General features: G+C 38.6%; 1 protein-coding gene across 3 annotated transcripts in view; it reads right to left on the bottom strand.

Moving 5' to 3' along the window:
- GPR89A (G protein-coupled receptor 89A) overlaps window positions 1–27,603 on the bottom strand; it is a 79,214-nt gene that overhangs the window by 8,407 nt on the left and 43,204 nt on the right. For all 3 annotated transcript variants that reach the window (XM_043576039.1, XM_043576038.1, XM_043576040.1), the window contains 3 exons: window positions 12,669–12,778; window positions 10,271–10,359; window positions 9,262–9,354 (listed from right to left, as the gene is read on the bottom strand). In XM_043576039.1, the coding sequence (XP_043431974.1) occupies window positions 9,262–9,354; window positions 10,271–10,359; window positions 12,669–12,778 (292 nt within the window). The remainder of the gene's footprint in view (window positions 1–9,261; window positions 9,355–10,270; window positions 10,360–12,668; window positions 12,779–27,603) is intronic.

Below are 27,603 nucleotides of genomic sequence, written 5' to 3'. Positions count from 1 at the left end.
TCAGTGTGGAGCCCGATATGGGCTTGATCCCATAACCCTGGGATCATGACCTGAGCTGAAATCAAGAGTCTGACATTCAACCAACTGAGTCACTCAGGCACCCCTCAATAATTACTTTGAATGTAAATGGTCTAAATTCTCTAATCAAAAGACAGAGGGTGACTGAATGGATTAAAAAAACAAGACCCATCTATATGCTCCTTTAAGAGGCTCACTTCAGACCTAAAGACACATACAGACTGAACATGAAGGGCTGGAAAAAATGCACCATGCAAAAGGTAGAAAAAAAAGGTAGAGTAGCAATACTTACATTAGATAAAGTAGACTTTAAAACAAAGACTATAGCAAGAGACAAAGAAGGCTACTACGTAATCATAAAGGGGTCAATCAAATAAGAGTATATAACAACTAAATATCTATGCCCTCAACACAGGAGTACCTAAATACATAAATAATAACAGACAACTAACACTCCACCTATATCAATGTAGATTATCCAGACAGAAATCAATAAGGAAACAGTGGCTTTGAACAACATATTAGACCAAATGGACTTAAAAAAGATATACTGAACATCCCATCCAAAAAACCATTGAATACACATTCTTTTCAAGTACCCATTGAACAGTCCCCAGGATAGATAACATGTTAGGCCACAAACAATCTCAATAAATTTAAGAAGACTGAGATCATACCATGCATCTTTTCCAACCACAATGATATGACACTAAAAATTGATCACAAGAAAAAAAATCTAAAAAGAATACCAATACATGGAGGCTAAATAGCATGCTCCTATACAATGAATGGGTCAACCAAGGAATCAAGGAGGAAATAAAAAAAAATACAAGGAGACAAATGAAAATGAAAACACGATGGTTCCAAGTCTTTGAGATGCAGTAAAAGAAAGCCATTCTAAGAGGGAATTTCATAGCAATACAAAACTAACTCAAGAAACAAACAAAAAATCTCAAATAATCTAACCTCACACCTAAAAGAGCTAGACTTTGAAAGAACAAAGCCCAAAGCTAGCAGAAGGAAGGAAGCAATAAAGATTAGAGCAGAAATAAATGAAATAGAGGAAAAAAAAAAAACCCACACAAAACCAAAACCCCACAAATCCAATGAAACCAGAACCTGTTTCTTTGAAAAGATCAACAAAATTGATAAACCTTTAGCCAGACTCATCAAGAGAGAAGACTCAAAATCAGAAATAAAGGAGGAGAAATAACCATTGACACGACAGAAATACAAAGGATTAGAAGAGACTATAATGGGGGTGCCTGGGTGGCTCAGTTGGTTGAGCCACCGACTTCGGCTCGGGTCCTCATCTCACAGCTCGTGAGTTTGAGCCCTGCGTCGGGCTCTGTGCTGACAGCTTGGAGCCTGGAGTCTGCTTTGGATTCTGTCTCCCTCTCTCTCTGTCCCTAACCCACTCGCATTCTGTCTCTGTCTCTCTCAAAAATAAATAAGCATTAAAAAATTTTTTTTTAGAAAGAAGAGACTATAATGAAAAACTATGCCAACAAACTGGACAACCTAGAAAAATTGGATAAATTCCTAGAAACATATAATCCTCCAAAACTGAATCAGGAAGAAATAGAAAATCTAAACAGAGCAATTAGTAGCAATGAAATTCAATCAGTAATAATAATAAAACAACAACAACAACAGAAGCCCAGGATCAGATCGTCCCACAGGTGAATTCTACCAAACATTTAACAAAGACTTAACACCAAAGAGGCGAAAGACCTACACTGTGAAAACTATAAAGCACTGATGAAAAAAAGTGAAGATGAATCAAATGGAAAGATATTCCATGCTTGTTGTACACCTTAAACTAATGTAACATTATCTACAGAAAGAAAGAGAGTTAATACCTATTCTTCTCAAACGATTTCAAAAAATAGAAGAGGAGGGAATCTTCTAAATTCACTCTATGAGGCCAGCATTTAAAATCCCTGATACCAAGACCAGACAGACACTACAAAAACAAACAAACAAAAAAGCTACGGGCCAATATTTCTTTTTTTTTTTTTTTTTTTTGAGGCAGAGAGAGACAGAGCATGAACAGGGGAGGGTCAGAGAGAGGGAGACACAGAATCTGAAACAGGCTCCAGGCTCTGAGCTGTCAGCACAGAGCTTGACGTGGGGCTTGAACTCACTGACCAGAGATCATGACCTGAGCCGAAGTCGGCCGCTTAACCAACTGAGCCACCCAGGCGCCCCTACAGGCCAATATTTCTGATGTACATATATGCAAAATTCCTTAACAAATTTTAGCAGACTGAATTCAATAATGCTCTTAAAAAAAACCTGTCCACCATGATCAAGCAGAATTTATTCCAGGAATACCAGGGTGATCCAGTATTTACAAATCAAACATGATAAACCAAATCAACAAAATAAAGGATAAAAACCATATGCTCATCTCAATAGATGCAGAAAAAGCATTTGAGAAAATACAACATCCATTCATGATAAAGTGGTTTTAGAGGGAACAAAGTGGGGTTAGAGGAACAAACGTCAGCATAATAAAGGCCATATATGAAAAATGTACACCTAACACCATACTCAATGGTGAAAAACAGAGCTTTTCCTCTAAGACTGGGAAGAAGACAAGGATGTCCACTTTCACCACTTTTATTCAACATTAATATTGAAGTCCTAGTTCCAGCAGTCAGATAAGAAAAAGAAATAGAAAGCATTCAGAATGATAAGGAAGACATTAAACTGACTGCAGATGACATAATAATATATACAGAAACCCTCAGAGACGCCACCAAAAACTATTAGAACTTATAAATAAATTCAGTAAAGTTGCAGGTACAAAATTAATATACAGAAATTGGTTGCATTTCTATACACTAATAATGAAGTACCAGAAAGAAAAATTAAGAAAACAATCCTATTTACAACTGCACCAAAAAAGACGATCTAAGAATAAACTTAAACAAGGAGATAAAGACGTGTACTCTGAAAACTATAAAATATTGATGAAAGAAATTGAAGGCAACAAAAACAAATGGAAAGTTATTCTGTGCTCAAGGACTGAAAGAATCAGCATTATTAAAACGTCCATGCTACCCATAGCAATCTACAGATTCAAGCAATCCCTGTCTAAGTACCAACTGTAAGTTTCACAGAACTACAACGAATAATCCTAACATCTGTATGGAACCACGGAACACCCTGAACAGCCAAAGCAATCGTGAAAAAGAACAACGCTGGAGGTCTCACAATCCTGGAGTTCAAGATATGCTACTGAACTGTAGTAATCAAAACAGTATGGTAATGGCACATAAACAGACAGCTAGGTCAATAGAACTAAATAGAGAGCTGAGAAACAAACCCATGCTTATACGGTCGATTAATCTATGACAAAGGAGGCAAGAATATACAGTGGAGAAAAGGCTGTCTCTTCAATAAATGGTGTTGGGAAAACTGGACAGCTCTATGCAAAAGAATGAAACTGGACCACTTTCTTATACTACATACAAAAATAAACTAAAAGTGGATTACGTATCTAAATGTGAGATCTGAAACCGTAAAACTCCTAGAAGAAAACATAGGCAGTAATTACTCTGACACTGACCATAGCAACATTTTTGTAAATACGTCTTGCAAGGCAAGCGAAACAAAAACAAACATTAACTACTAGGACTACACCAAAGTAAGAAGCTTTTGCACAGTGAAAGAAATCATTAACAAAACGAAAAGGCAACCTACTGAACGGGAAAAGGTATTTGCAAATGATGTATCTGATAAGGGATTAATATCCAAAATATATAAAGAACTTATACAACTCAACACCCCAAACACAATCCAATTCAAAAGTGGGCAGAGGAACTAAAGAGGTATTTTTCCAAAGAAGACAAAGAGATGGCCCGCAAACACTTGAAAAGATGTTCAACATCACTAGTCATCAGGGAACTGCAAATCAAAACCACAATAAGACATCACCTTACACCTGCCAGAATGCCTAGAATAAAAAAGACAAGAAATAACAAGTGTTGGTGAGGATGTAAAGTAAAAGGAACCCTTATGCAGTGTTGGTGGGAACGTTAATTGGTATAGCCACTGTGGAAAACAGTATGGAGGTTTTTCAAACAATTAAAAATAAAAATACCATATGATCCAGTAATCCTGCTACTGGGTATTTACAGAAAGAGTATGAAAATGCTAATTCGAAAAACTATAGGCACCCCTATATTTACTGCAGCATTATTTACAACAGCGGAGATATAGAAGCAACCCAAGTGCCCATCAATAGATGAATGGATAAAAAAGATATGATGTATTCATACAATGGAATATTACTCAGCCACAAAAAAGAATGTGGTCTAGCCATTTGCAATAACGTGGACGGTCCTAGAGGGTATGATGCTAAGTGAAATAAGTCAGACAAGGAAAGAAAGAACACCTGGTTTTACTTACATGCAGAATCTTAAAACACATGAACAAAGAAGTAAACAGACTCTTAAATACATATAACAAACTGGCGGTTGCCAGAAGGCAGGTAAGTAAAGGAATGTGTGAAATGGATAAAGGGGATTAAGAAGCACAAATTCTTAGTTATAAAATAAATAAGTCACAGAGATGCAATGCACAGCATAGAGAATATGCTCTATAATATTGTATAACATCGTATGGTGACAGACAGTGACCACACTTATAGTGGTGAGCACTCAGCAATGTATTGAATTGTTGAATCAAATATATTGTACACCTGAAATTAACATTGTATGTTAATTATAAGTAAAAAAAAAAACGCACAAAGCACAGAGAACTAAAAAGAGAAATAGACAAATCCATAACAATGGTTTGAAATGTCATCACCTCCTCTCAATAACTGAGAAGATAGAAAAATCAGCAAGGATACAGAAAACTAACAATACTACCAACCAACTTGATCTAATTGAGATTTATACAACATTCTAACCAGCAAGAGCAAAATACACACTCTACTCAAGTGCACATGGGATGGATATTAGCCATGGTTGAAAATATTCCGGGCAGAAAACAAGTCTCAATAAATTTGAAGAGATCAAATTTAAGACAAATCAAAGTATGTTCTCAGATCACATGGTTTAAACTTGAAATCAATTACAGGATGATATTCCTCTGATCACCAAATATTGGATAACATACTTCTAAATAACCCATGAGTCAAAGAAAAGGAATTATACATATTTTGAACTGAATGAAATAAAAATACAACACACATCTGAAATGCTACATTTTGAATCAATGTAATATACTATACCTGCCAACTAAAAAGAAAAAATATCATATGGTCCTCTCAATAGATGCAGAAAAAGCATTTGACAAAATCAAACACGTGTTCATGATTAAAAACACTCAAGAAACTATGAATAGAAGGGACTTCCTCAACCTGATAAAGGGCATCTAGGAAAAGCCAACAGCTAACACCATACTTTATGGCATAAGACTGGATGCTTTCCCCCTAAAATGAAGAACAAGATTAGGATGACTGCTCTTACCACTTGTTTAATTTTGTACTTTGGTGTGATATGGCTGAAGGAGAAGAAAGATGAGATAGAATGGGACAGGATGGATGGGATGGGAGGGGAGGGGAGGGGAGGGGAAGGGTAGGGAAGGGAAGGGAAGGGAAGGGAAGAAAAGAAATAAAAGGCATCCAGAAAAGAAACAAGGAAGCAAAACTGTATTTGCAGAGAACAGATTGTCTATGTAGAAAAAATCCTATGAAATCTACAAAAAACTTTAAAAATAAGCGGGTTTAGCAAGGTTGCAGGATATGATATCAACAGACAAGAATCAACTGTGTAGGGGCGCCTGGGTGGCGCAGTCGGTTAAGCGTCCGACTTCAGCCAGGTCACGATCTCGCGGTCCGTGAGTTCGAGCCCCGCGTCGGGCTCTGGGCTGATGGCTCAGAGCCTGGAGCCTGTTTCCGATTCTGTGTCTCCCTCTCTCTCTGCCCCTCCCCCGTTCATGCTCTGTCTCTCTCTGTCCCAAAAATAAATAAATGGTGAAAAAAAAAAAATTAAAAAAAAAAAAAAGAATCAACTGTGTAACTACATAATTATACTAGATACAATTGTGTATCTACTAACACTCAGAAACTGAAATTATAAAAACATTCCCATTTATAATAGCATCAAAAATATATTTGAGATAAATCTGAAAAATGTAAAAGATCTATACACTAAAAACTATAAACAATGCTGAGTGACACTACAGAAGATCTAAATAAATGGTTACACCGTGTTCATGAATTGTAAGACTCAATATTAAGTCAAAATTAAGTCAAATTGATCTGAAGATTCAATGACATTCTAATACATATTTCAGCAGGTATTTTTGTATTCAGCAGTAATTAAAAACTGATTCTAAAATTCATATGGAAATGCAAAGGGCACAGAATGGCCAAAACAAATTTTAAAAAAGGAGAAAAAAAGAGTATTATTTATTTCAAGACTTACTAACATATATATCAATAGGAAAAAACAAATAGAAAAAATATATGGTCAATTAGTTTTTGACAAAATTGCAAAGTCAATTCAATGGAGAGAGGATAATCTTTTCCACAAATGGTGCTACAACAAGTAGATATCTATGTGAAAAAAATGAACTTGGATCCACACTCCGACATCATATGAGAAAATTAACACCAGATGGATCATGGACCTAAATGTAAAAACCTCAAACTATAAAATGTGTAGAATAAGACAAGAAAAATATCTTTGTGACCTTGGGTTAGGCCAAGATTTCTTAGATACAACACCAAAAGCATAACCCATAATAGAAAACAAAAGATACAGCAGACTTCATCGAAATTAAGAACTTCAATTCTTGGGGCGCCTGGGTGGCGCAGTCGGTTAAGCGTCCGACTTCAGCCAGGTCATGATCTCGCGGTCCGTGAGTTCGAGCCCCGCGTCAGGCTCTGGACTGATGGCTCAGAGCCTGGAGCCTGTTTCTGATTCTGTGTCTCCCTCTCTCTCTGCCCCTCCCCCATTCATGCTCTGTCTCTCTCTGTCCCAAAAATAAATAAACCTTGAAAAAAAAAAATTAAAAAAAAAAAAAAAAAAAAAAAAAGAACTTCAATTCTTTGAAAGATACTACTAAGAGAATGACAAGCCAAGCCAGTGACTGGGAGAGAATATGTGAAAATCACATTTGATAAAGGGTTTCCAGAATGCAGTGAAAAAATATGCAAAACCCAATAAAAAAGGAGCCTAATTTAAAAGATGGCAAATAGTTACCCCACCCTCTCACATATACCAGGTGGCAAATCAACACATGAAAAGTTGTTCAACATCATTAGGCATTAGGAAAATACAAATTAAACAATTCAATGCCACCTCATACCTATTAGAATGTCTAAAAGACTGACTACAAAATGTCAGCACGGATGTGGAGTAAACGAAATTCTCAAACACTGCAGGTGGGAATGTAATAGGGTACAACCTCTTTGGAAAAGTTTGGCCATTTCATACATTTGCCATGTGACCTAGCCTAAGTGTTTCCTCATAACAGGAAAGAGAGCACATGTCCACATACAAACTTGTACACAGATGTTCATAGCAGCTTTATTTGTAACATCCCCAAAGTGGAAACAAATACCCATCAGCAGGTGAACAGATAAACAGACTGTGGTACAATAACACAACGGAATACTACTCAGCAATGAGAAGGAATAAACTATTGACCACACGATAACATGAATGAAACATAAAGTAATTATGCTGAGTAAAAGCTGCCAGACAGAAAAAGGGTACATAATTTAAGACTCTATATACATAAAATTCTAGAAAATATAAGTGGTTACCTGGGGACACATGAGAGAGACATTACAAGGGGGTACAAGGAAGCTTTTGGAAGTGATGGATGGGTATGTTCTCTCCAAAGTGTGGTGATAGTTGTTGGACAGGTGTCTACATAGGTCAAAACTTACTCAACTATACCCTTTAAATATGTGCAGTTTACTGAATGTCAATTACACCTCCATAAAGCTGTTAAAAATGATATGCTCCTCTAAAGGCTATGTCTTGGGAAAAACTTTTTAGTAGCTTAGTTAATTGAACATACTATCTTCATTTATCTTCTCCACTGAATGAATCAGGATTTAAAAAGGTCCTCTGAATAGGCATTGACATCAATTTACTATAACATTAGATCCATTAAAATCCAGAATCTTCCATTCATCTATACTGATCAAAATTAACAAGCTGACAAAGCTCCTCTTTGTGCAAACACAGCCCCAGTAGGAAAGCCACCAAAACAGAAAGTCCAATCAGCCTTTTCTGTAATCACACTGAAATCCACGAATACCTACAGATGAGACACAAAATGAATGTACACAAAATGCACATAAAGAATATGGCATTGAGAGTGCCACATAAGATGAATTTATCTGTAGAAATAATGTTTCAGAATTTACTTTGTATTTAATTTTTTTAGGTATATACAGATGATTAAAAAGGAGAAGTAGTTTCTGTTCTGAGCTGAAGGTAGGGATTGTATTACATAGATATACTCATGGGTAATATGGAAAGCAGAGTGTAAAATAAAAAAAACCTTTGTATTCCTTTCATGTAGTTTATAAACTAAGACCTTACTAATGATTTCTGAATGAATAAAAATACAATTCCTCTTTTCTATGTGACATAAAACTGAGATGTGGGGGGAGGGGCACCTGGGTGTGGCTCAGTCCCTTAAGCATCCAACTCTTGATTTCGGCTCAGGTCATGATCTCATGGTCCATGAGATTGCACCCTGCTTCGAGCTCAGAATTGACAACGTGGAGGCTGTTGAGGATTCTCTCTCCCTCCCTCTCTGCCCCTCCCCTGCTCATTCTCCCTCCCTCTCTCTCAAAATAAATAAACATTAAATTAAAAAAAATTTTTTTTTAATGTTTATTTATTTTTGAGAGAGAACGTGCACAAGCATGACAGGGGTAGAGAGACAGGGAGATCCAGAATCTGAAGGAGGCTCCAGCCTCTGAGCTGTCAGCACAGAGCTCAATGTGGGGCTCAAACCCATGAACCATGAAATCATGACCTGAGCAGAAGTTGGACGCTTAACTGGCCGAGCCACCCATGCATCCCAAACATTAAAAAAATTTTTTTAAAAAGAAAAGGGGGAGAGTCAGGCTCGGGGATGTGAAAGATATCATTCTCTGTTGACTCCTTTGGATTTAGAATTTACAAACCTACTTTTCTCTCTGCCATTACCAGGGAAAATAACCTAAACCCTGACAGTTAAAACTAATATACTTACCATGAAAATTTTCCAAACACAGTAAATAGAGAAAAAGTAACCCAGAAAATTGAAGTATTTTCCCTTAAATGTTTTGGAATATTCTATTCTCTCCTGAGGGAAAACAAATACAGAACATGGTTAGTCTCAGCAAAATGTAAACTTTATACTCAGCTAAAACATTCCTGCCTCTATGAATCACTGTTTTGCCAGAGCGAAAAACCCACACATGGCTTCATAATATTAAAATAATACTAGTGGGAAACATTTACTGAATGCTTACTTTAAGCACCAAACTGGGATAAACACCTTACATACATTATCTCCTTTAATTTTTATAACAACTCTTCTATGTTCTATTATCTTAATCTTACACAGGAGAAAACTGAGGCTTACGGGGTGGGGGGTGTGGTGTTAGGTAACTTGCCCAAGGTCACACAGATAGTGAGTAGGGGAATTGAAGCTCAAGTCGGTCTTCAAAGCCTATGCTACCTCTATATTATGGCTATTCCAATGAAGTGATCCTTAAAAAGGATAAAAATAGTTTGAATGATCTTAGCTAATAGATTTTACATACTTAAATTATATGGCATTTTTACATAAATTATATGGCATTTTAACTTGAGGAAAGTTAGGTCACTTCTTGGTCTGGATCCTTTAAAACATGGCTAGATCATGGCATCACTCTTGCAATATTATTAACTTCTATAGGAATAAAAAGCAACCAGAGGAGCTACCATCTTGACCCTGAATCAGTAGGGGGTGGTGTGAGCCATCTTCCCAGATGTTGAAAAAACCTCGCCTGACTATCCCACTAATTTTTATTATTGAGAGCGTTCCATTAAGAATTTTGCAAGGGGGTAGGAACAATGTCATGAAGAACAGACTCTTAATGCTTCATGGCTGATACTGGAGCTATGAGGTCTCTCTTGTGCTGGGTGGCCATAGAGGATGCTACAAAGCTATTTAGTCTTGTTCTGCCTTCAATCGTACTGATTAAAAACCACACTTCCGTTTCCTTTCTCTGTACCTTGGTAGCATACAGATCAGCTGTTTCCAGAAAAAGCTGCCTGCTTAGTTCTTCCAAAGCGTCCACTTCCTGTTGGATAAGAGTGAGATCTGGCACAAAATGGGCATCAAGGTTTAAATCACATAGAAGTTTCAATAAATAGCAGTGAAGAAATGATATGTTTTTGGTTTCTCCTAGCCTGGATATTCAATTTCCTGCTTCATGGCCAGCAGTACTCCTTCAGAGCAGTTTTCCCAACCTCCAACACAGGTGTGAAAAAGCTTCTCCCCCAAGAGCATTACCAAATACCTACCATTCAGTTTCTCACTAGTTCAAGTGGCTCAGACAGATGGTTTTGTTGTTGCTTTTCTTTATCTAATTAGAGTAAGTCAAATGTAATCTTGAAATCTCAAATAGTTACATAGTAAAACTCCTATAATGTAGCATAATTTCCCCCTAAATTATCTGAATAAATATAATGTTAGGAAAGGGAATTAATACTACTGAGTTTAATACAGGCTGGGATTTATAAACATTCCCTTCTTTAGTTCTTTATAGACATTATCTTCTATTATTCTCATAAAGTCCCATGAGATAGGTGTTATTACCCATTTTGCAGATAAGGAAAGTAAAGCTCAGATATGCCTTCCTCCAAGGTCTGCTCTTTCCATTACACTATGCTACTTTCCAAGAACTCAGTGAGGGCCTGTTATTGTCTCCATTGAGGAAACAGGGGCTCAGAGAGGGAAATAATTTTAATCCTGATACTTTTGCTGATTTGACTTACTATCACTAAGATAGCTTAAACCTAAACTTTAGCTTTTATGGACTTTAAAGTCATAAAAAATAGTGAAAATAGCCCAAGTCAGAAGATTCACTTTGGTCCAGAGCCTCCCTAACTCTGTGACTTTTCCTGCCAGAGGCAGGCATTCTACTGCCTTCTGCAGATACTGCCCCCTTCACCCCTCCTTTTTTTTTTTTTTTTTTTTTTTTAAACAAATGGAAGGTTGTGGCAATCCTGCATTGGACAAGTCTATGGGCACCATTTGTGTCTCTACCAAAATGTATCACCTTTTGGTAATTTTCACCGTATTTCAAGCTTTTTCATTATTATTACATTTGTTATGGTGATTTGTGATCAGCGATTACCACTCACTTAAAGTTCAGGTAATGATTAGCATTTTTTAGCGATAGTTTAAACTAAGGTATGTACATTTTTTTTTTTAAGAATGCTATTGCACACTCAATAGGATACAGTATAGTGTGAACAAAACTTTTATATGTACTGGGAAACCGAAATATTCATCTGACTCACTTTATGGCGATATTTGCTTTATTGCGATGTTCTGGACCCACACCTGTAACATCTCTGAGGTATGCCTGTACTGCTCAAATCACCATAGTGCCCTTCGGCTCCTTCTTCAGTAGTGGCTGCTACTGGGATGGTCCAGGCCACCAAACAACAGGGTTTAACTAGTTACATGTCTGCCTCTCCCATGATTAGATGGTCAGCTTCTTGAGGAGAGAGGGTACATACTCTGTTCATCATTTTATCCCTTAGGACTCTGCCTGGAAATAGAAGATATGAAATAAATGTCTCCAGGGTAAATGAATTCAATGTAATCCTTTTTTTCTTCTCTCATGGTCATCCTGCCTTTCTTCGGTCCAATTCTTACCTACATTTGACACCGGAAAGATATGTCACAATTTATAGCAAGGACAGATTATATCCTTTTCCTCCAATTGAAGCAAAAGGGAATTTGTACTTCTCTCAGGCTAGAGAAGGAAGGAGGAACATGCTATCTCACCCCAGCACCCCCCCCCCCCCCCGGCAATTTCGACTTAATAGCCTGGTAGACACAAAGAGATTTTGTTGCTCAATCTGGGAATCAAACACTGCAACCAACTGGGCCAAGAACAACCCATTAAACCCAATATCCTTGATCCTTCAAACTAAAAGTCGATGAAGATACAGTGCTGCTTAAAAGTTGTTTAGCAATACCAATTGCTTTAGAAATGGGACCTTACCAGCTCATATACATACAAACCATCCATTTTCGGGAGTCACTGTGTTTTATGCTAGTTTTTCAGACCTGGGAAATAGAATAGTGTAGAGGAAAGAACTAAAAGGAGGTCCTATCTTTGCCACAAACCACAGTGTGACTTAACCTCTCTGGGTCTATTTTCTCATCTGTAAAATGGAAAGAGTGACTTTTAGGATTTCTTGAGCTCAAAGACAATGGTTTTATGATCTTTTAGGGGCACTGGAGAGATGACTCTGTATTTCCTAAGCCTAGCCCTGGCCAGCTGGACTCTGATGCAGTCAGGTACCTTAGAGAAGACCATCCCAACACTACTTTTTTCTTCTGGCCTTGGTCCAGAGTTGAGAAAAAGAATCAGGCAGAGGGATAAAGGATACTTTCACTTCCTGGTGCTGAAGTGGTAACACTTTTTATCATTCCCCAGAATCCTGATGGTTTGTTATGCACCTCCCCCTTCTGGAACATAGTTCTCCGTGTCATTGCCATCCTGAAAGGAGAGAAAAGATAAAACCTCAGCAGGGAGCTTTAATCCTCATAGTCGGTATTCATCCACCTTCTAGTCTCATAACTGCCCTTTTCCCTTGCTGAGCTGTTCAGGAAAGAATGCAAACTCCGGAGTCCCGCTTTGCCACTACTCACAACCAAGGGGAAACTATACACTCCCAAGAAGCAATGTGGCCTACGCAGAGGAGCACAGAATTTGGCGAAGGCAAGAAATGTGAAGATTGGCTCTAACTGCGAAACTAGAAGACTGCAGAGTTTTCATTTCCTCATCTCTGGCTGGGTGTGAAGATCACTGAAACCGTATATAAGAACTCATGCCGTCAACTACAAAGCTCTATACTTATATTAGTAATTTTTACCATTATCATTTAAGGACAAAATAGTTAACACACCTGAAGGGCCAGGTTCAGGGTAAGAACTAAAAAGTTTCTTTCCTTCCTTTTTGAAAGCAGACAAAGAACAAAAACTAAATGCAGGAAAATCACATAAATCTAGCCTCTTCTTTTTTTTTAAAGTTTATTAATTTTGAGAGAGACAGAGACAGCATGAGTTGGGGAGGAGCAGAGACAGAGGGACAGAGAGAGAGAATCCCAAGCAGACTCTGTGCTGGCAGCACGGAGCCAGATGCTGGGCTTGAACCCACAAAACCATGAGATCATGACCTGAGCCAAAACCAAGAGTCAGACACTTTAACCGACTGAGCCACCCAGGTGGCCCTCTGTGGGCTAGATTCTTTAAGACAGTGATTAAAGGTATTAACAATAAGAATATGAGGTATATTGGGTCATGCTGACTTAATTTTCTTCTCAAAATGACCTTTGCCTGGATATTGAGTGAATGGGATATAGCTCCAAGTTTTAGCTCTTTAATTACACATGTTCACTATAACTTAGCATTGTTGGAAGAGGTCATTAACAACCAAGAAGGGGCTCACTAGGAAGCTTTTGACTTGGGAGAACTAAGGGTTATGAGTCTTGCCATTTTCATAGGTGGAAAAGCTGGAGCAAGTGTATGAAGAAGGAAGACGTTCTATCTTACTCATTTGAAAGTTCACTTCAGTTTACTGGGCTGGATTAAAAGAGAGGCAGTGGGAAGAGAGGGAGCACTGAGGCCCATTTCTATTGTCCTTAGTTTCGATGCCTACAGCACGACAAATGCAACGACTGGCTGTGGAGTGGAACTGGTTGATGATGTCAAGGTGACCGACACTGTATCGTGGCCCCGGAATAGGCAGGGAGGCACAATCACTGGAAGAAGTGAAGGCTGGCTGCACACAACAAGCGTGACCTTGTTTTAAATGACTCACTTTCACTTTTAATTTTATCACTTTAGCCTAAACCAATTTTGCTCTTTCTTACCATAAGTTGCAGATGAGAAATAAACATGTATTTTTAAAAGAAATGGTTAACATTATCAGACTTCCGGAGATGTGGTAAAAAAGAAAGAAATAGTACAAGGTACTTGTACTTTTATCTTGAACTTTTTGTCACTATCATCAATACCACATCCTGTGACCATCATCATTATTGCCTCTTTATGATAAGGGCAGTCCAGAACGAGAAATTATTTTTTCATTATTAGCTGGATGCCATTAAAAAACCCCACAGTCTGGAAAAACATGCTCCTGGCTGAGGTTTGGTGGTAGTCAAAGTCAAGTAGTTTGCAAGTCAAGAGGCTGAAAAGTGTCTACTGTGGTTTAAATATACCATTCCACTATTCTTCTGGTACAAACTAGAAAGGTGGGAAGAAAGCAATTACTTTTCCTTTCTAATTAAACATTTTGAGGTATTGTAGATTCACATGTGGTATAAGAAATTACAGAGACATCCCACGCACCCTTTCCCCAGCTTTCCCCAATGGAAACATCTTGCAAATTTATAGTACAATAGCACACAGGGTATTGACACTGATACGGTCAAGATACAGAATATTTCCATCACTACAAGAATCCCTCACAATGCCCTTGTACAGCCCACTGCCCCCCTCTCCCCTCTGACTCCTCTTTACCAACCTAGCAACCACAAATCTGTTTTCCGTTTCCATTCTGTCAGTTCAAAAATGTAATAGAAATAGAATCAGATGGCATGGAACCTTTGCAGATTGGCTTTTTTCACTCAGCATAATTTTCTGGAGATTCACCCAGGCTGTTTCAGCGACAGTTCATTCATTTCGTTCATTTTTATTACTCAGTAGTATTCTGTACATGTGCGACCCCGTAACCATTCATTCACTAAAGGATATCTGGGTTATTTCCAATTTGGGCCACTATGAATAAAACTGCTACAAACGTCAGTGTACAAGTTTTCTGTGAACCCAACTCTTCTTTTCTCTGGCATGAATGCTGAGGAAGGCAGTTGCTGGGTTGTGTGGTCGTTGCAGGTTTAGTTTTTAAAGAAAGTGCTAAATGTATTCCCGAATTACTATTCTACATTTTAACCAGCAATGTATGAGTAATCTAGCTTCTCTGCATCCTTGCTAGGATTTGGTGTCGCTTATTTGTGTTAGCCATTCTAATACGTGTATAGTGGTATCTCAGTTTTAATTGCATTTGTCTCACGTTTTAGGATGTTAAAACATCTTTCCACCTACTTCATAGCAATCTACATATGCTCTGCAATGAATATCTCCATGTCTTTTGCCTATTTTCTAATTGGACTTTTTTTTTTTTAACTCTGTTTTGAAAGTTTTTATATTTTAGATACTAGTTTTTTCTCAGATCTGTGGTTTGCAAATATTTCCCCCCAGTCTGTAATTTGTCTTTTCACCCTGAGCAGGGTCTTTCCCAGAGCAGAAGTTTGTGGTGTGGATGAAGTCTAATTTATCAATTTTTCCTTTTATATGTTTGGTGTCAAATCCATGAACTCTTTGCTTAGCCCTAGAGCCCTCCTAAGACTTCCTATGTTTCTTTCTTCCTAAGTTGTAAAGTTGTACCGTTTGAGTTAATTTTTGTGTAAGATGTGAGATTTATATTGAGATTTATTTTTAAAAAATCTATGAAGGGGTGCCTGGGTGGCTCAGTCAGTTAAGTGTCTGACTTTGGCTCAGTTAAGTGTCTGACTTGTGGTTCCTGAGTTCAAGCCCCACACTGGGCTCTGTGCTGACAGCTCAGAGCCTGGAGTCTGCTTCAGATTCTGTGTCTCCCTCTCTCTCTCTGCCCCTCCCCTGCTCTGTCTCTGTCTCTCTCTCAAAAATAAACATTAAAAAAATGTTTTTTAAATCTATGGATATCCAATTGCTCTAGAACTATTTGTTGAAAAAGCGATCTTTGCTGACGTGCTCTTGGATCTTTGTAAAAAAATTACTTGGGCATATTTGTGTTGGTCTATGTCTGAGTTTTCTGCTCTTTTCTATTGATATGTGTCTACCCCTCTGCCCATACCACACAGTCTTGGTTAGTATAGCTACATAATAAACTTTGAAATCAGACTGATTCTTTCCATTTTATTCTTTTTCAAATTGTTTTAGCTATTCTAAGTACTTTTGCCTTTCCATATAAAATCTACAAAAAATCTTGTTGGGATATATGTTAAAGCTGTGTATCAGTGTGGAGAGAACTGACATATCTACTATTTTGAGTCTTCTAATCCATAAACTTGGTATGCCTCTCTATGTAGATATTTGATTTCTTTGATTAGCATTTTATAGTTTTCAGCATGTAAGACCTATATATGTTTTGTTAGACTTACATCTAAGTATTTCATTTTTTGAGTGATTGTAATTGGTATTGTATTTCTAAATGTCAGTTTAAAGAAATACTTTAAGTCTCTGTGTTTATTATGTACCTGCAACCCTGTTAAACGACCATTATTTTGCATTGTTCCCCTGTGGAAAATAAGCTTAAGAATTCTGTACACTTGCACCAGTGGGTTAACAAGGCTTAGGGCAGAAAGCCACTATGGGGCAAAAGTGCCCAAGGTTAGTCACTAAGTAAAACAAGGCTTAGGGAGAAAAGCCACCTCCACAGGACAGAAGCCTCTGAGAATAGAGGGACAAAGTCACTACGGGGCGAAAGTGCCCAAGGTTAGCTAGTAGAGAGGTGCCTTGTTAGCCTTGAGGCAGCGCGCTCCAGCAATCTTACACTTTGGAGAGAACAGCTACGTGGCTGTATCGCCCACAGAGAAACACTGTCCATCTGGTATCTGGCGCCAATATATCATTGTGCTTGAATCTCAACTTCTACCGCCACTTGCCCCCCAAACCCTTTGCTTCTTACAAATTAATGGTCACTATCTTATTGTTTGTTTCTGCACATTCACCATGTATGTAAAACCTTGAGAGATCAATACATACAGAGGCAAAACCCCTGTTCGGGGCTCTTGTCTCCTCCTGGACATTAGCTTCTCTCATATTCAATTCTGCATCCAATCTCTTGCTGGACAAGAGAGAGCTCCAGATTCAAAGTCTGCAACATTCCCCTGTATCATTTTTCTCTTGCTGCTTTCAAGATTTTTTCATCTTCATCTTTTAGTAGTTTGATGATATGAACCTCAGTAGAGGTTTGTGTTTACCCTACTTGGGGTTAAGCTTCTTGGATCTGTAAATTAACATTTTCCACCAAATTTGGGAAGTTTCTGGCCATTAGTTCTTTAAATGCACCCCCGCCCCCTTCTTTGAGAGAGAGCGAGCGAGCATGCAAGCACGCGCACGTGCATGCACCTGAGCATGGGAAGGGCAGAGAGAGACAGACTCTTAAGCAGGCTCCATGCCCAGTATGGAGCCTGATGCAGGGGCTTGATCTCACGACCCTGGGATCATGACCTGACCCAAAATCAAGAGTTGGATGCTTAACCAACTGAGCCACCCAGGCACCCCTCTTTAAATACTCTCTTTCTCTCTCTTTAGGACCCCAATTACATTTTGAACTGCTTGATACTGTTTTATACTTAAATACCCTGCATTTTTTCCAGTCTTTTCTCTATTCTTCAACTGACTAATTTCTTTTTTTTTTTAATTTTTTTTTTTTAACATTTATTTAGAGAGACAGAGCATGAGCAGGGGAGGAGCAGAGAGAGGGACACACAGAATCTAAAGCAGGCTCCAGGCTCTGAGCTGTCAGCACAGAGACCGATGTGGGGCTTGAACTCACGAATCACGAGATCATGACCTAGGCAGACGTTGGACACTTAACCAACTGAGCCACCCAGGCGCCCCTCCAACTGAATAATTTCTATTGATCTATCTTCAACTTGATTCTTCCACCTCTCAATTCAATTCTGCTAGGCCTACCTAGTGACATTTTCATTTCAGTTATTGTACTTTTCAGTTTTTGAATTTGTTTTCTTTTTAAAATACAGTTTCCATTTCTCTTTTGGGATGCTTTATCTGTTCACTGATATTATGTTCTCCTTCATTTCTTAGAATTCATAATAGATTTCACAAAAAGACTTAAAGGCTATTATTTGGGCCCACTTGAAGTTAAGTGTCTTATTATCTGCTTTTTATCTTGAACATAGATTGCTTGGTCCCATTTCTTTGTATGTTGAGTAAGTTTTGGCTGAAAACTTAACACTGCAGATAGTATGTTGCAGTAACTTGGGAATCTATCACCCCCCTCCCCCGAGGACTCTTTTTTTTTTTTTTTTTTTTGGTTGGTTGTTGTTCTATTAAGCAGTTAGCTTACCTGGGCTCAAACTGTGAAGCCATCATACTTACTGCATGCAGCAACTACTATCTTTGCTTAGTTTTTCAGCATCCAGCTGCTCTCTTTGTAGCTGACTCTGGTGGTCTCTGCTGAGCCTGAGCAGGTTAGTTAGTGGTTGACAAAGAATCTGAACAGATTTTATATTTTAAGGCCTATCCTTTCTCTGGTCCCTTTGTTTCTAGGGGTTCCTCTAAAATTTCTAATTGCACCTTGCCAGTCCTGAGTTCTACCTTGTGACACCTTAAACCAGTTAAGAATTTCACTTTCAATCATTCAAGCTGTGTGCCCATCTTACACACAGTTCAGGGAATGCACGCAGCCAAAGGCACCACACACCTGCAAATCACATTAAGAGGGAATTATGTCTTTCAAGGGTAGACCCCCTTCTAGTTTCTCCCTACTTTTTCTCAGGCTCTCTGGTATCTACTCTGCAAATGTATTGTTTAGTGATGAGGCAGGGACTTGGATAGTTTATACCTCGATTCTATTATTTAGTACTTCTACATGTCTCTTGCCTCCAAAATTTCACTTCCAAGTTCAAACCAGAGTAACTGCAAATTTATCAGTCTGAGTGGATGCTAGGATAGTGGGCAGTGGCTGAAGAGCAACCCCGAGCAAGAAAGCCACAAAACGTGAGGTAACGTGATACTCTTCAAAATTTTTACCTCTGTTCGTTTTCCAGTGTCTTTGAATAATATCTTTTATGATTTTTTTCTAGTTTTTATGATTCTCTATAGAAGGATTTACTTAAACTCTTTGCAGTACCATGGTTTGAAGGCAGTTGTGGTTGGTGCTGAAATTTCACCAGTGAATGTATTTTTTCCCCTATCTCTACAAGTTTTCAAGAGAGCCTAAAAATAAATAAATAAATAAATAAACCAACTCAAGAGTATAGGTTAAGATTTTTTCTTTATAGTAATAGCTTGCATTAAACTTTTACATATTATAATACTCTAGTTTTTTTTTAGTCACAAACAGAAACATTAGAAATTCAGAATTTGTGGTTGGAAAGGGGTCCTAGAGACCCTTTAGCCAACCCTGTCATTTTCCAAATGAGGAAACTAAGTCTAGCATTTGCTCAAGATCACTTAGCATGTTTACTGTAAAGTGACTGGCTCAAATTCTTTTCATTATACTATGGGAGAGTTGCATAGCTGTATTTTCTATCTTCCACAAAACCACAATTTCAAAGTTGTATTAATACTGTTTGTGAGTACAGACTATAATTTAGCTATATCCTAGATTACCGAAACAAAAACTTTGACATCGAAGTCAAAAGAAAAAGAAAATAACAGATCTCTTAATTCTTTTAACCTGAAAAAAGCTGAAGGCTTTGATCACTGAACCAGTGTGTTCATACTAATTGAAGTATGGTTTAAAAAAAATTATTTTTGAAGTTTATTTATTTATTTTGAGGGAGACATCAAGCAGGGTAGGGGCAGAGAGACACAGAAAGAGAGAGGGAAGGAGGGAGGGAGGGAGGGAGGGAGGGAGGGAGGGAGGGAGGGAGAGAGAGAGAGAGAGAATCCCAAGCAGGCTCCACACTGTCAGCAGAGCCTGATGAGGGGCTCGAACCCACGAAATGTGAGATCATGACCTGAGCTGAAATCAAGAGTCATATGCTTAAACAACTGAACCACCCAGGCACCCCTGAACTAGGTTTTTGATGAATGTTTTCCAAATACTATAAATCTCATCTTCTCTTTAGTGTTCCCAGGAAGAACACAGTGTGCCTCTTTCCTACCCCCATTTTTAACCATTAATTCTTTTGTACATAACAGATGTTATATTTCTTGTAGGTCATCTCACTATGGCTCTCTGCTGGTAAATTAAAAGATGGTTTTCTGGTCACTACTCCTGCCCAACTAGGAGTATTTGTGAAAACAGTGTTTCTAGTGTGAATCCCAAGGGCCCCAGTGTTGTCATGTTAGCTTATTTGCCCTGACAGCTCCACTGCGGTGATAATTAGGCCAAGTTAGGAGGCTGACTCTTCTGAGAGCCACTCAAATTAATAAGATCTACTAGAGGATCACAAACCATCCCAGATTCTGACTAGACAAAACCTGTAGGGGTACATGTAGGGATCAGGGTCAATTCCTAACCATGACTTGTGATGAAATGGCTTAAAAGTACACATCCAAGGAAAAGGTGTCAAAGATGGTAATGTAGGAAGACCCTGAACTCACCTCCTCCACTGACACCCCAAATCTAAGCTATTTATAGAGCAATTCCTCCTGAAGAATAACTGAGGGCTGGGGTGCCTGGGTGACTCAGTCAGTACGTGTCTGATTCTTGATTTTGACTCAAGGTCATGATCTCAAGGTTTGTGAGTTCGAGCTGACAGTGCAGAGCCTGCTTGGGATTCTCTCTCTGCCCCTCCCCAGATCTCTCTCTCTCTCTCTCTCTCCCTCAAAATAAATAAATAAACATTAAAAAAAAATGACTGAGGGCTGACTGAACAGCTTCTGCACAACAAAAGGTAGACAGACCACAGAGAATGGCAAAATAGTGGAGACTCAGTATTAAAAGGAACCTCCTCCTCCCTCCCCCCACCAATGCTGTACAATGCAGGGGGCGCAGGGGAGAGGAATTGTACTGAGGGACCATGAACAGATTTGTCTGGCCTGAGGCACAGAAAAAAAGGCATGGTTTACAAGAATGACTTGAATATAAAGGAACCAGCTCTACAAGCCTACCAGACAGCTGGGGAGCTGCTGGAACTCTCTCTAGCTGGCCAGGGCTGGCAGGTACCACAGTTTATGTTCCCCCTCCACCTTAATAGTACAGACAGGAGCAGGATCTGAACACCCTAGTCAGACTACCACCTCAGTGAGCCCCGAGCCCCTGGACCGCATCAGTCCCAGCTGTCCCAGCAAAGCAGCCCCAGAACTGTACACGCTGGGGCACCCCTGGTCAGCGTTCACTACAGCTCCAGCCATCTCACCATGTGACACAGGCACAAAGCACCCTGGAACACTCTATGCTGACACCACTTCAGCTCCAGATAGCTTGCTAGGGCACCCCTAGTGCAGATCGCACTGGGACCTCCTGGCTCACGTGTGTTTCAGCTCTAGCCACTTTGCTAGGGCACCCTGTGTATGGAGCCTCTCGAGAACCTCTGGCCTGTGCCCACTTTAGCTCCAGCTGTCTTGCCAGGGCACCCCCTGAGTGGAATACCTGGGGACCCTGGCCCATTCCCCACCTCAGCTCCAGCCATCCCCCAACTGGGTGCCCCTGGAGTGGAGCATCTTGGCCTGTGCCAGCCTTGGCTCTAGCCACCCAGTCAGGGTGCTTCCTGCATGGAGTGTCCTGGGACACCGTAGCTTGCACACATTTCAGCTTCAGCTATCTTGCCAGGGTGCCCTCTGCACAGAGAGGCCCAGGACCATCCTGGCCCACACCCACTTCAGCTCTAAACATCTCAGCAGGGCAGACCCAGAATGGAGTGCTCCAAGGCCCCCAGCCTCTGCCAGTCAACAAAAATTACCAGTCACATACAGTCTACACAGAAGATGATGATACCCGGAGCATTTCCTCAAGTTTGGAAGTAGCTGTTTCACCAAATTCGTAGAATAAAAACAGAAAGGCAAAATGAGGAGGCAGAGGAAGATGTTCCAAACTAAAGAGTAGGACAAAACCTCAGAAAAAGAACCAAATGAAATGGAGATAAGCAATATGCCTGATAAAGAGTTTAAAGTAATGATCATAAAGATGCTCATGAAATTGGAGAGAAGGGTAAGAAGCCAGTGAGAACTTCAACAAAAAGACAGAAAATATAAAAAGAGCCAATCAGAGTTGAGGAATACAATAACTGAAAAGGAAAATACACTAGAGGGAATTAACAGATTAGTGGATACAGAAGAATGGATTAGTGATCTAGAAGAAGGGTAATGGGAACTACCTAAGCTGAACAGCAAAAAGAAAAAAGAATTAAAAAAAAATAAGACTAAGGGTTCTTTTGTATCACATTAAGCAAGTAAACATTAACATTATAGGGATCCTAGAAGAGAAAGAAAGGGGCAGAAAACTTATTTGAAGAAATAACAGAAACTTTCCTAGCCTGGGGACGGAAATAGACATCCAGGTCTAGGAAGCAAAGAGTTCCAAACAAGATGAACCCAAGGAGGTCATACCAAGATACATTGTAATTAAAATGTCAAATGTCAAAATCTTAAAAGCAGCAAGAAGCAAATAGTTACATACAAGAGAAACCCCATAAGGCTATCAGCTGATTTTTCAGCAGAAACTGCAGAACAAAAAGGAATGGTAACATATATTCAAAGTGCTGAAAGGAAAAAAAACCTACATCCAAGAATACTCTACCCAGCAACGTTATCATTCAGAATTGGAGAGTTTGTCCCAGACATCCAAAACTTAAAGGAGTTCATCACCACTAAACAGGCCTTAGAAGAGATGTTACAGGGACTTCCTTAAGTGAAAAGAAAAGGCCATAAGTAGAAGAAAACAATGAATATAAAGATGTAAAATATGACAACATATAGATATAATGGGGGGGAGGGGAGTGAAAAAAGTTCTTTCAGAATGTGTTTGATCTTAGGTGACTATCAGCTTAATATACACCATTTCATACTTAGGATGTTATATCTGAACCTCATGGTAACCATAAACAAATATGTATAATAGATACACAAAAAATAAAGAGGAAGAAAGCCAAGCATACACTAGAGAAAGTCATCAATTGCAAGACAAGACAGCAAGAGAAGAAAAAAGGAACAGAAGCACTACAAAAACAATCAGAAAACAATGAACAAAATGGTAATAAGTACAAACCTATCAATGATTAAATGTAAACAGTCTAAATGCTCCAATCAAACAACTTAGAATGACCGAACGGATAAAAAAACAAGACCCATCTGTATGCTGCCTACCACAGACTCACTTCAGACCCAAAGACACACACAGACTGAAAATGAAGGGCTTAGAAAACATATTCCATGCAGATGAAAGCGGGGGTGAGAGGTGGGGAAGCCAGGGTAGCAGTACTTACATCAAACAAAATAGACTTTAAAACAAAGACTTTATTTATTTATTACTTTAAAAAATTTTTTTAAATGTTTACTTATTTTTTGAGAGAGAGAGAGAGGAGAGAGAGAGACAGAGCACAAGGTGGGGAGGGGCAGAGAGAGAGGGAGACACAGAATCCGAAGCAGGCTCCAAGCTCTGAGCCATCAGCACAGAGCGTGACGTGGGGCTCGAGCCCACAAACTGTGAGATCATGACCTGAGCTGAAGTTGGTCACTCAACCAACTGAGCCACCCAGGTGCCTCTAAAACAAAGACTTTAACAAGAGACACAGAAGGGCATTACATAAAGATAAAGAAAGCAGTCCAATAAGAGGACAGAACAACTGTAAACATCTTTTCATGCAACCACTGAATCATCCAAATACATAAAGCAAATGTTAAGAGACATAAATGGAAAAACTGACAGTAATACAGTAATAGTTGAGAACTTTAACATCACACTTACATCAATGCATGAATGGAATATCCAGGCAGAAAAATCAGTAAGGAAACTGGATTTTTTAAAAGGAAACTTCATCTTTGAATGACACATTAGCCCAGATGGACTTAAAAGATATATACAGGACATTACATCCCAAAACAACTGAATACACATTCTTTTCAAGTACAAATGGAACATTCTCCAGGACAGATCATATGCTAGCCACAAAACAAGTCTCAATAAATTTTTAAAACACTGAAATCATATCATGCATCTTTTCTGACTACAATGGTATGAAACAAGATATCCATCACAAGAAAGCAACTGGAAAAAACACAAACAAACACATGGAGGCTAAACATGCTACCAGGCAAACCAACAGGTCAGTTAAGAAATCAAAGAGGAAATTAAAAATACATGGAGACAAATGAAAGTGGAGAAACAATCATCCAAAATCTTTTGCATACAGCAAAAGCAGTTCTAAGGGGGACACTTACAGCAACACAGGCCTACATCAAGGAATCAGAAAAATCTCAAACAATTTAGTTTTACACCTAAATTAGGAACCAGAGAAAGAACAAACAAAGCTCAAGGTTAGAAGGAAGAAAATAATAAAGATCAGGCAGAAATTATAAATGAAATAGACTCTAAAAACAAGTAGAAAGATCAATGAAATCAAGAATTGGTTCTTTGAAAAGGTAACAAAATTGACAAAACTTTAGCCAGATTCATTATGAAAAAGAGACAGGACCCAAATAAATAGAACCAGAAATAAAAATGAAACAACTGACACCACAGAAATACAAAGGATTGTAAGAGACTACCACAAAAAGTTATATGTCAACAAACTAGACAACCTAGAAGAAATGGATGAATTCCTAGAAACATAGAATCTTCAGAAATTGAATCAGGAAGAAATAGGATATCTCTGAACAGACCAGCTACTAGTAACAAAATTGAATCAGTAGTCAAAAACCTCCCAATAAACAAAAGTCCAGGACCAGAAGGAATTACAGGTGAATTCTACCAAACATTTAAAGAAGAGTTAATATTGGGGCGCCTGGGTGGCTCAGTCGGTTGAGCTTCCGACTTCGGCTCAGGTCATGATCTCACCCTCTGTGAGTTCAAGCCCCGCGTCAGGCTCTGTGCTGACAGCTCAGAGCCTGGAGCCTGCTTTGGATTCTGTGTCTCCCTCTCTCTCTAACCCTCCCCCGCTCATGCTCTGTCTCTCTCTGTCTCAAAAATAAAATAAAACATTAAAAAAAAAATTAAAAAAAAATAAAGAAGAGTTAATACTTATTCTCCTCAAACCACCCCCCCCAAAAAGAGAAAGCTTCCAAATTCATTCTACACGGCCAGCATTACCGATACCAAATCCATCCAAAGACACTACAAAAAAAACTACAATACCTTTGATGAACATAGATGCAAAAATCCTCAACAAAATACTAGCAAACTGAATTCAATAGCACTTTATTATTTTTTTTTCAACTTTTTAAAATTTATTTTTGGGACAGAGAGAGACAGAGCATGAATGGGGGAGGGGCAGAGAGAGAGGGAGACACAGAATCGGAAACAGGCTCCAGGCTCCGAGCCATCAGCCCAGAGCCTGACGCGGGGCTCGAACTCACGGACCGCGAGATCATGCCCTGGCTGAGGTCGGACGCTTAACCGACTGCGCCACCCAGGCGCCCCTCAATAGCAGTTTAAAAGGATCATTCAGCACGATCCAAGTGAGTTTTACTCCAGGGATGCAAGGATGGTTCAATATTGACACATCACACATTAATGTGACACATCACATTAACAAAACAAAGGATAAAAATCATGTAATCACCTCAATAGATACAGAAAAATCATTTGACAAAATTCAACACTGGATCATAAAAACTCTCAACAAAGTAGATTCAGAAGGAACATATCTCAACATAAAAGGGACATATATGAAAAACCCACAGCTAACGTCATACTCAATGATGAAAAACAGTTTTTCCTCTAACATCAGGAAAAAAGAATGTCCACTCTTACCACTTTTATTCAACACAGTACTGTAAGTCCTAGTTGCAACAATCAGACAAGAAATAAAAGGCATCCAAATTCATAAGAAAGAAGTAAAACTGAAACTAATTGTAGAAAGAGAAATTTGGAAAACAATCCCATTTACAACTGCACCAAAAATAATAAAATACCTAGGAAGTAAAAGACTTGTACACTGAAAACTATAAAGTATTGATCAAAGACACTGCAGCTAACAAATTAATGGAAAGACAGACCACGTTAATGGATTGCAAGAATTTATATTATGAAAATGTCCATACTATCCAAAGCAATCTACAGATTGAATACAATCCCCATCAAAATACCAACAGCCTTTTTCACAGAACTAGAAAAAATAATACTAAAATTTGTATGGAACCACAAAAGACTCTAGAGAACCAAAGGAATATTGAGAAAGAAGAACAAAACTGGAAGTATCACTAACCTGGAGTTAAAGATATACTACAATGCTATAGTAATCAAAGTAGTATGGATCAGTGGAACAGAATAGAAAGCCCGGAAATAAATCCACACCTATACAACAATCTATAACAAAGGAGGCAAGAATATACAATGGGAAAAAAAGTCCTTTCAATAAAAGGTGCTGGGAAAACTGCACAGCTACATGCAAAGAATGAAACTGGACCACTTTCTCACACTATATATAAAAATAAACTCAAAATGGATTAAGAACTAAATGTGAGACCTGAAACCACAAAATTCCTAGAAGAAAACACAGGTGGTAATCTCTTGGATATTAATCTTAGAAATATTTTTCTGGATATGACTTCTCTGTTGAGGGAAACAAAAGCAAAAAGAAACTATTGGGACATCAAAATAAAAAGCTTTTGCACAGTGAAAAAAACCATTAATAAAATAAAAAGACAACCTACTGAATGGTAGAAGCTACTTGCAAATGATGTATCCAATAAGAGGTTAGTATCCAAAATATATAAAGAACTTATACAACTCAACATCAAAAAGGCAGTCTGATTAAAAATGGGCAGAGGACCTGAATAGACATTTTTCTAAAGACGACATACAGATGGATAGCAGACACATGAAAAGATGCTTAACATCACCAATCAGGTAAATGCAAATCAAAATCACAATGACATATCACCTCACACCAGTCAGAATGGATAAAATAAGAATTAACAAGTGTTGGCAAGGGTGTGGAGGTAAAGGGAACCCTTGTGCACTGTGGGCAGGAATGTAAACTGGTACAACTGTGGAAAACGGTACGGAGGTTCCTCAAAAAATTAAAAACAGAACTATAGAACTACCATAGGATCCAGTAATTCAACTACTGGGTATTTACCCAAAGAAAAAAAAACACAATAATTTCAAAGCTACATGTACCCCTAGGTTTACTACAGCATTACTTATAATAGCCAAGATACGGAAGCAACCTAAATGTTGGGCGCGTGCGCACACATGCACACACAGAGAATATTACACGGCCAAAAAAAAAAAAAAAAAAAGGATGATACCTTGCCATCTGCAACAACATGGATGAATACAGAAGTTATTATGCCAAGGCAGACATAAAGATATCATATGATTTCACTTATATGTGGAATCTAAAAATAAACACAAAACAGAAACACTCAAATACACAGAAATGATGGTTGGCAGAGGGGAAGGTGGTGGGGGATTCATTT

Source organism: Prionailurus bengalensis, chromosome C1 (assembly GCF_016509475.1).
Source record: "Prionailurus bengalensis isolate Pbe53 chromosome C1, Fcat_Pben_1.1_paternal_pri, whole genome shotgun sequence".
Taxonomy (NCBI): domain Eukaryota; kingdom Metazoa; phylum Chordata; class Mammalia; order Carnivora; family Felidae; genus Prionailurus; species Prionailurus bengalensis.
Note: the sequence above shows the minus strand (reverse complement) of the source record. Positions and strands in the feature narration are given on the sequence as shown.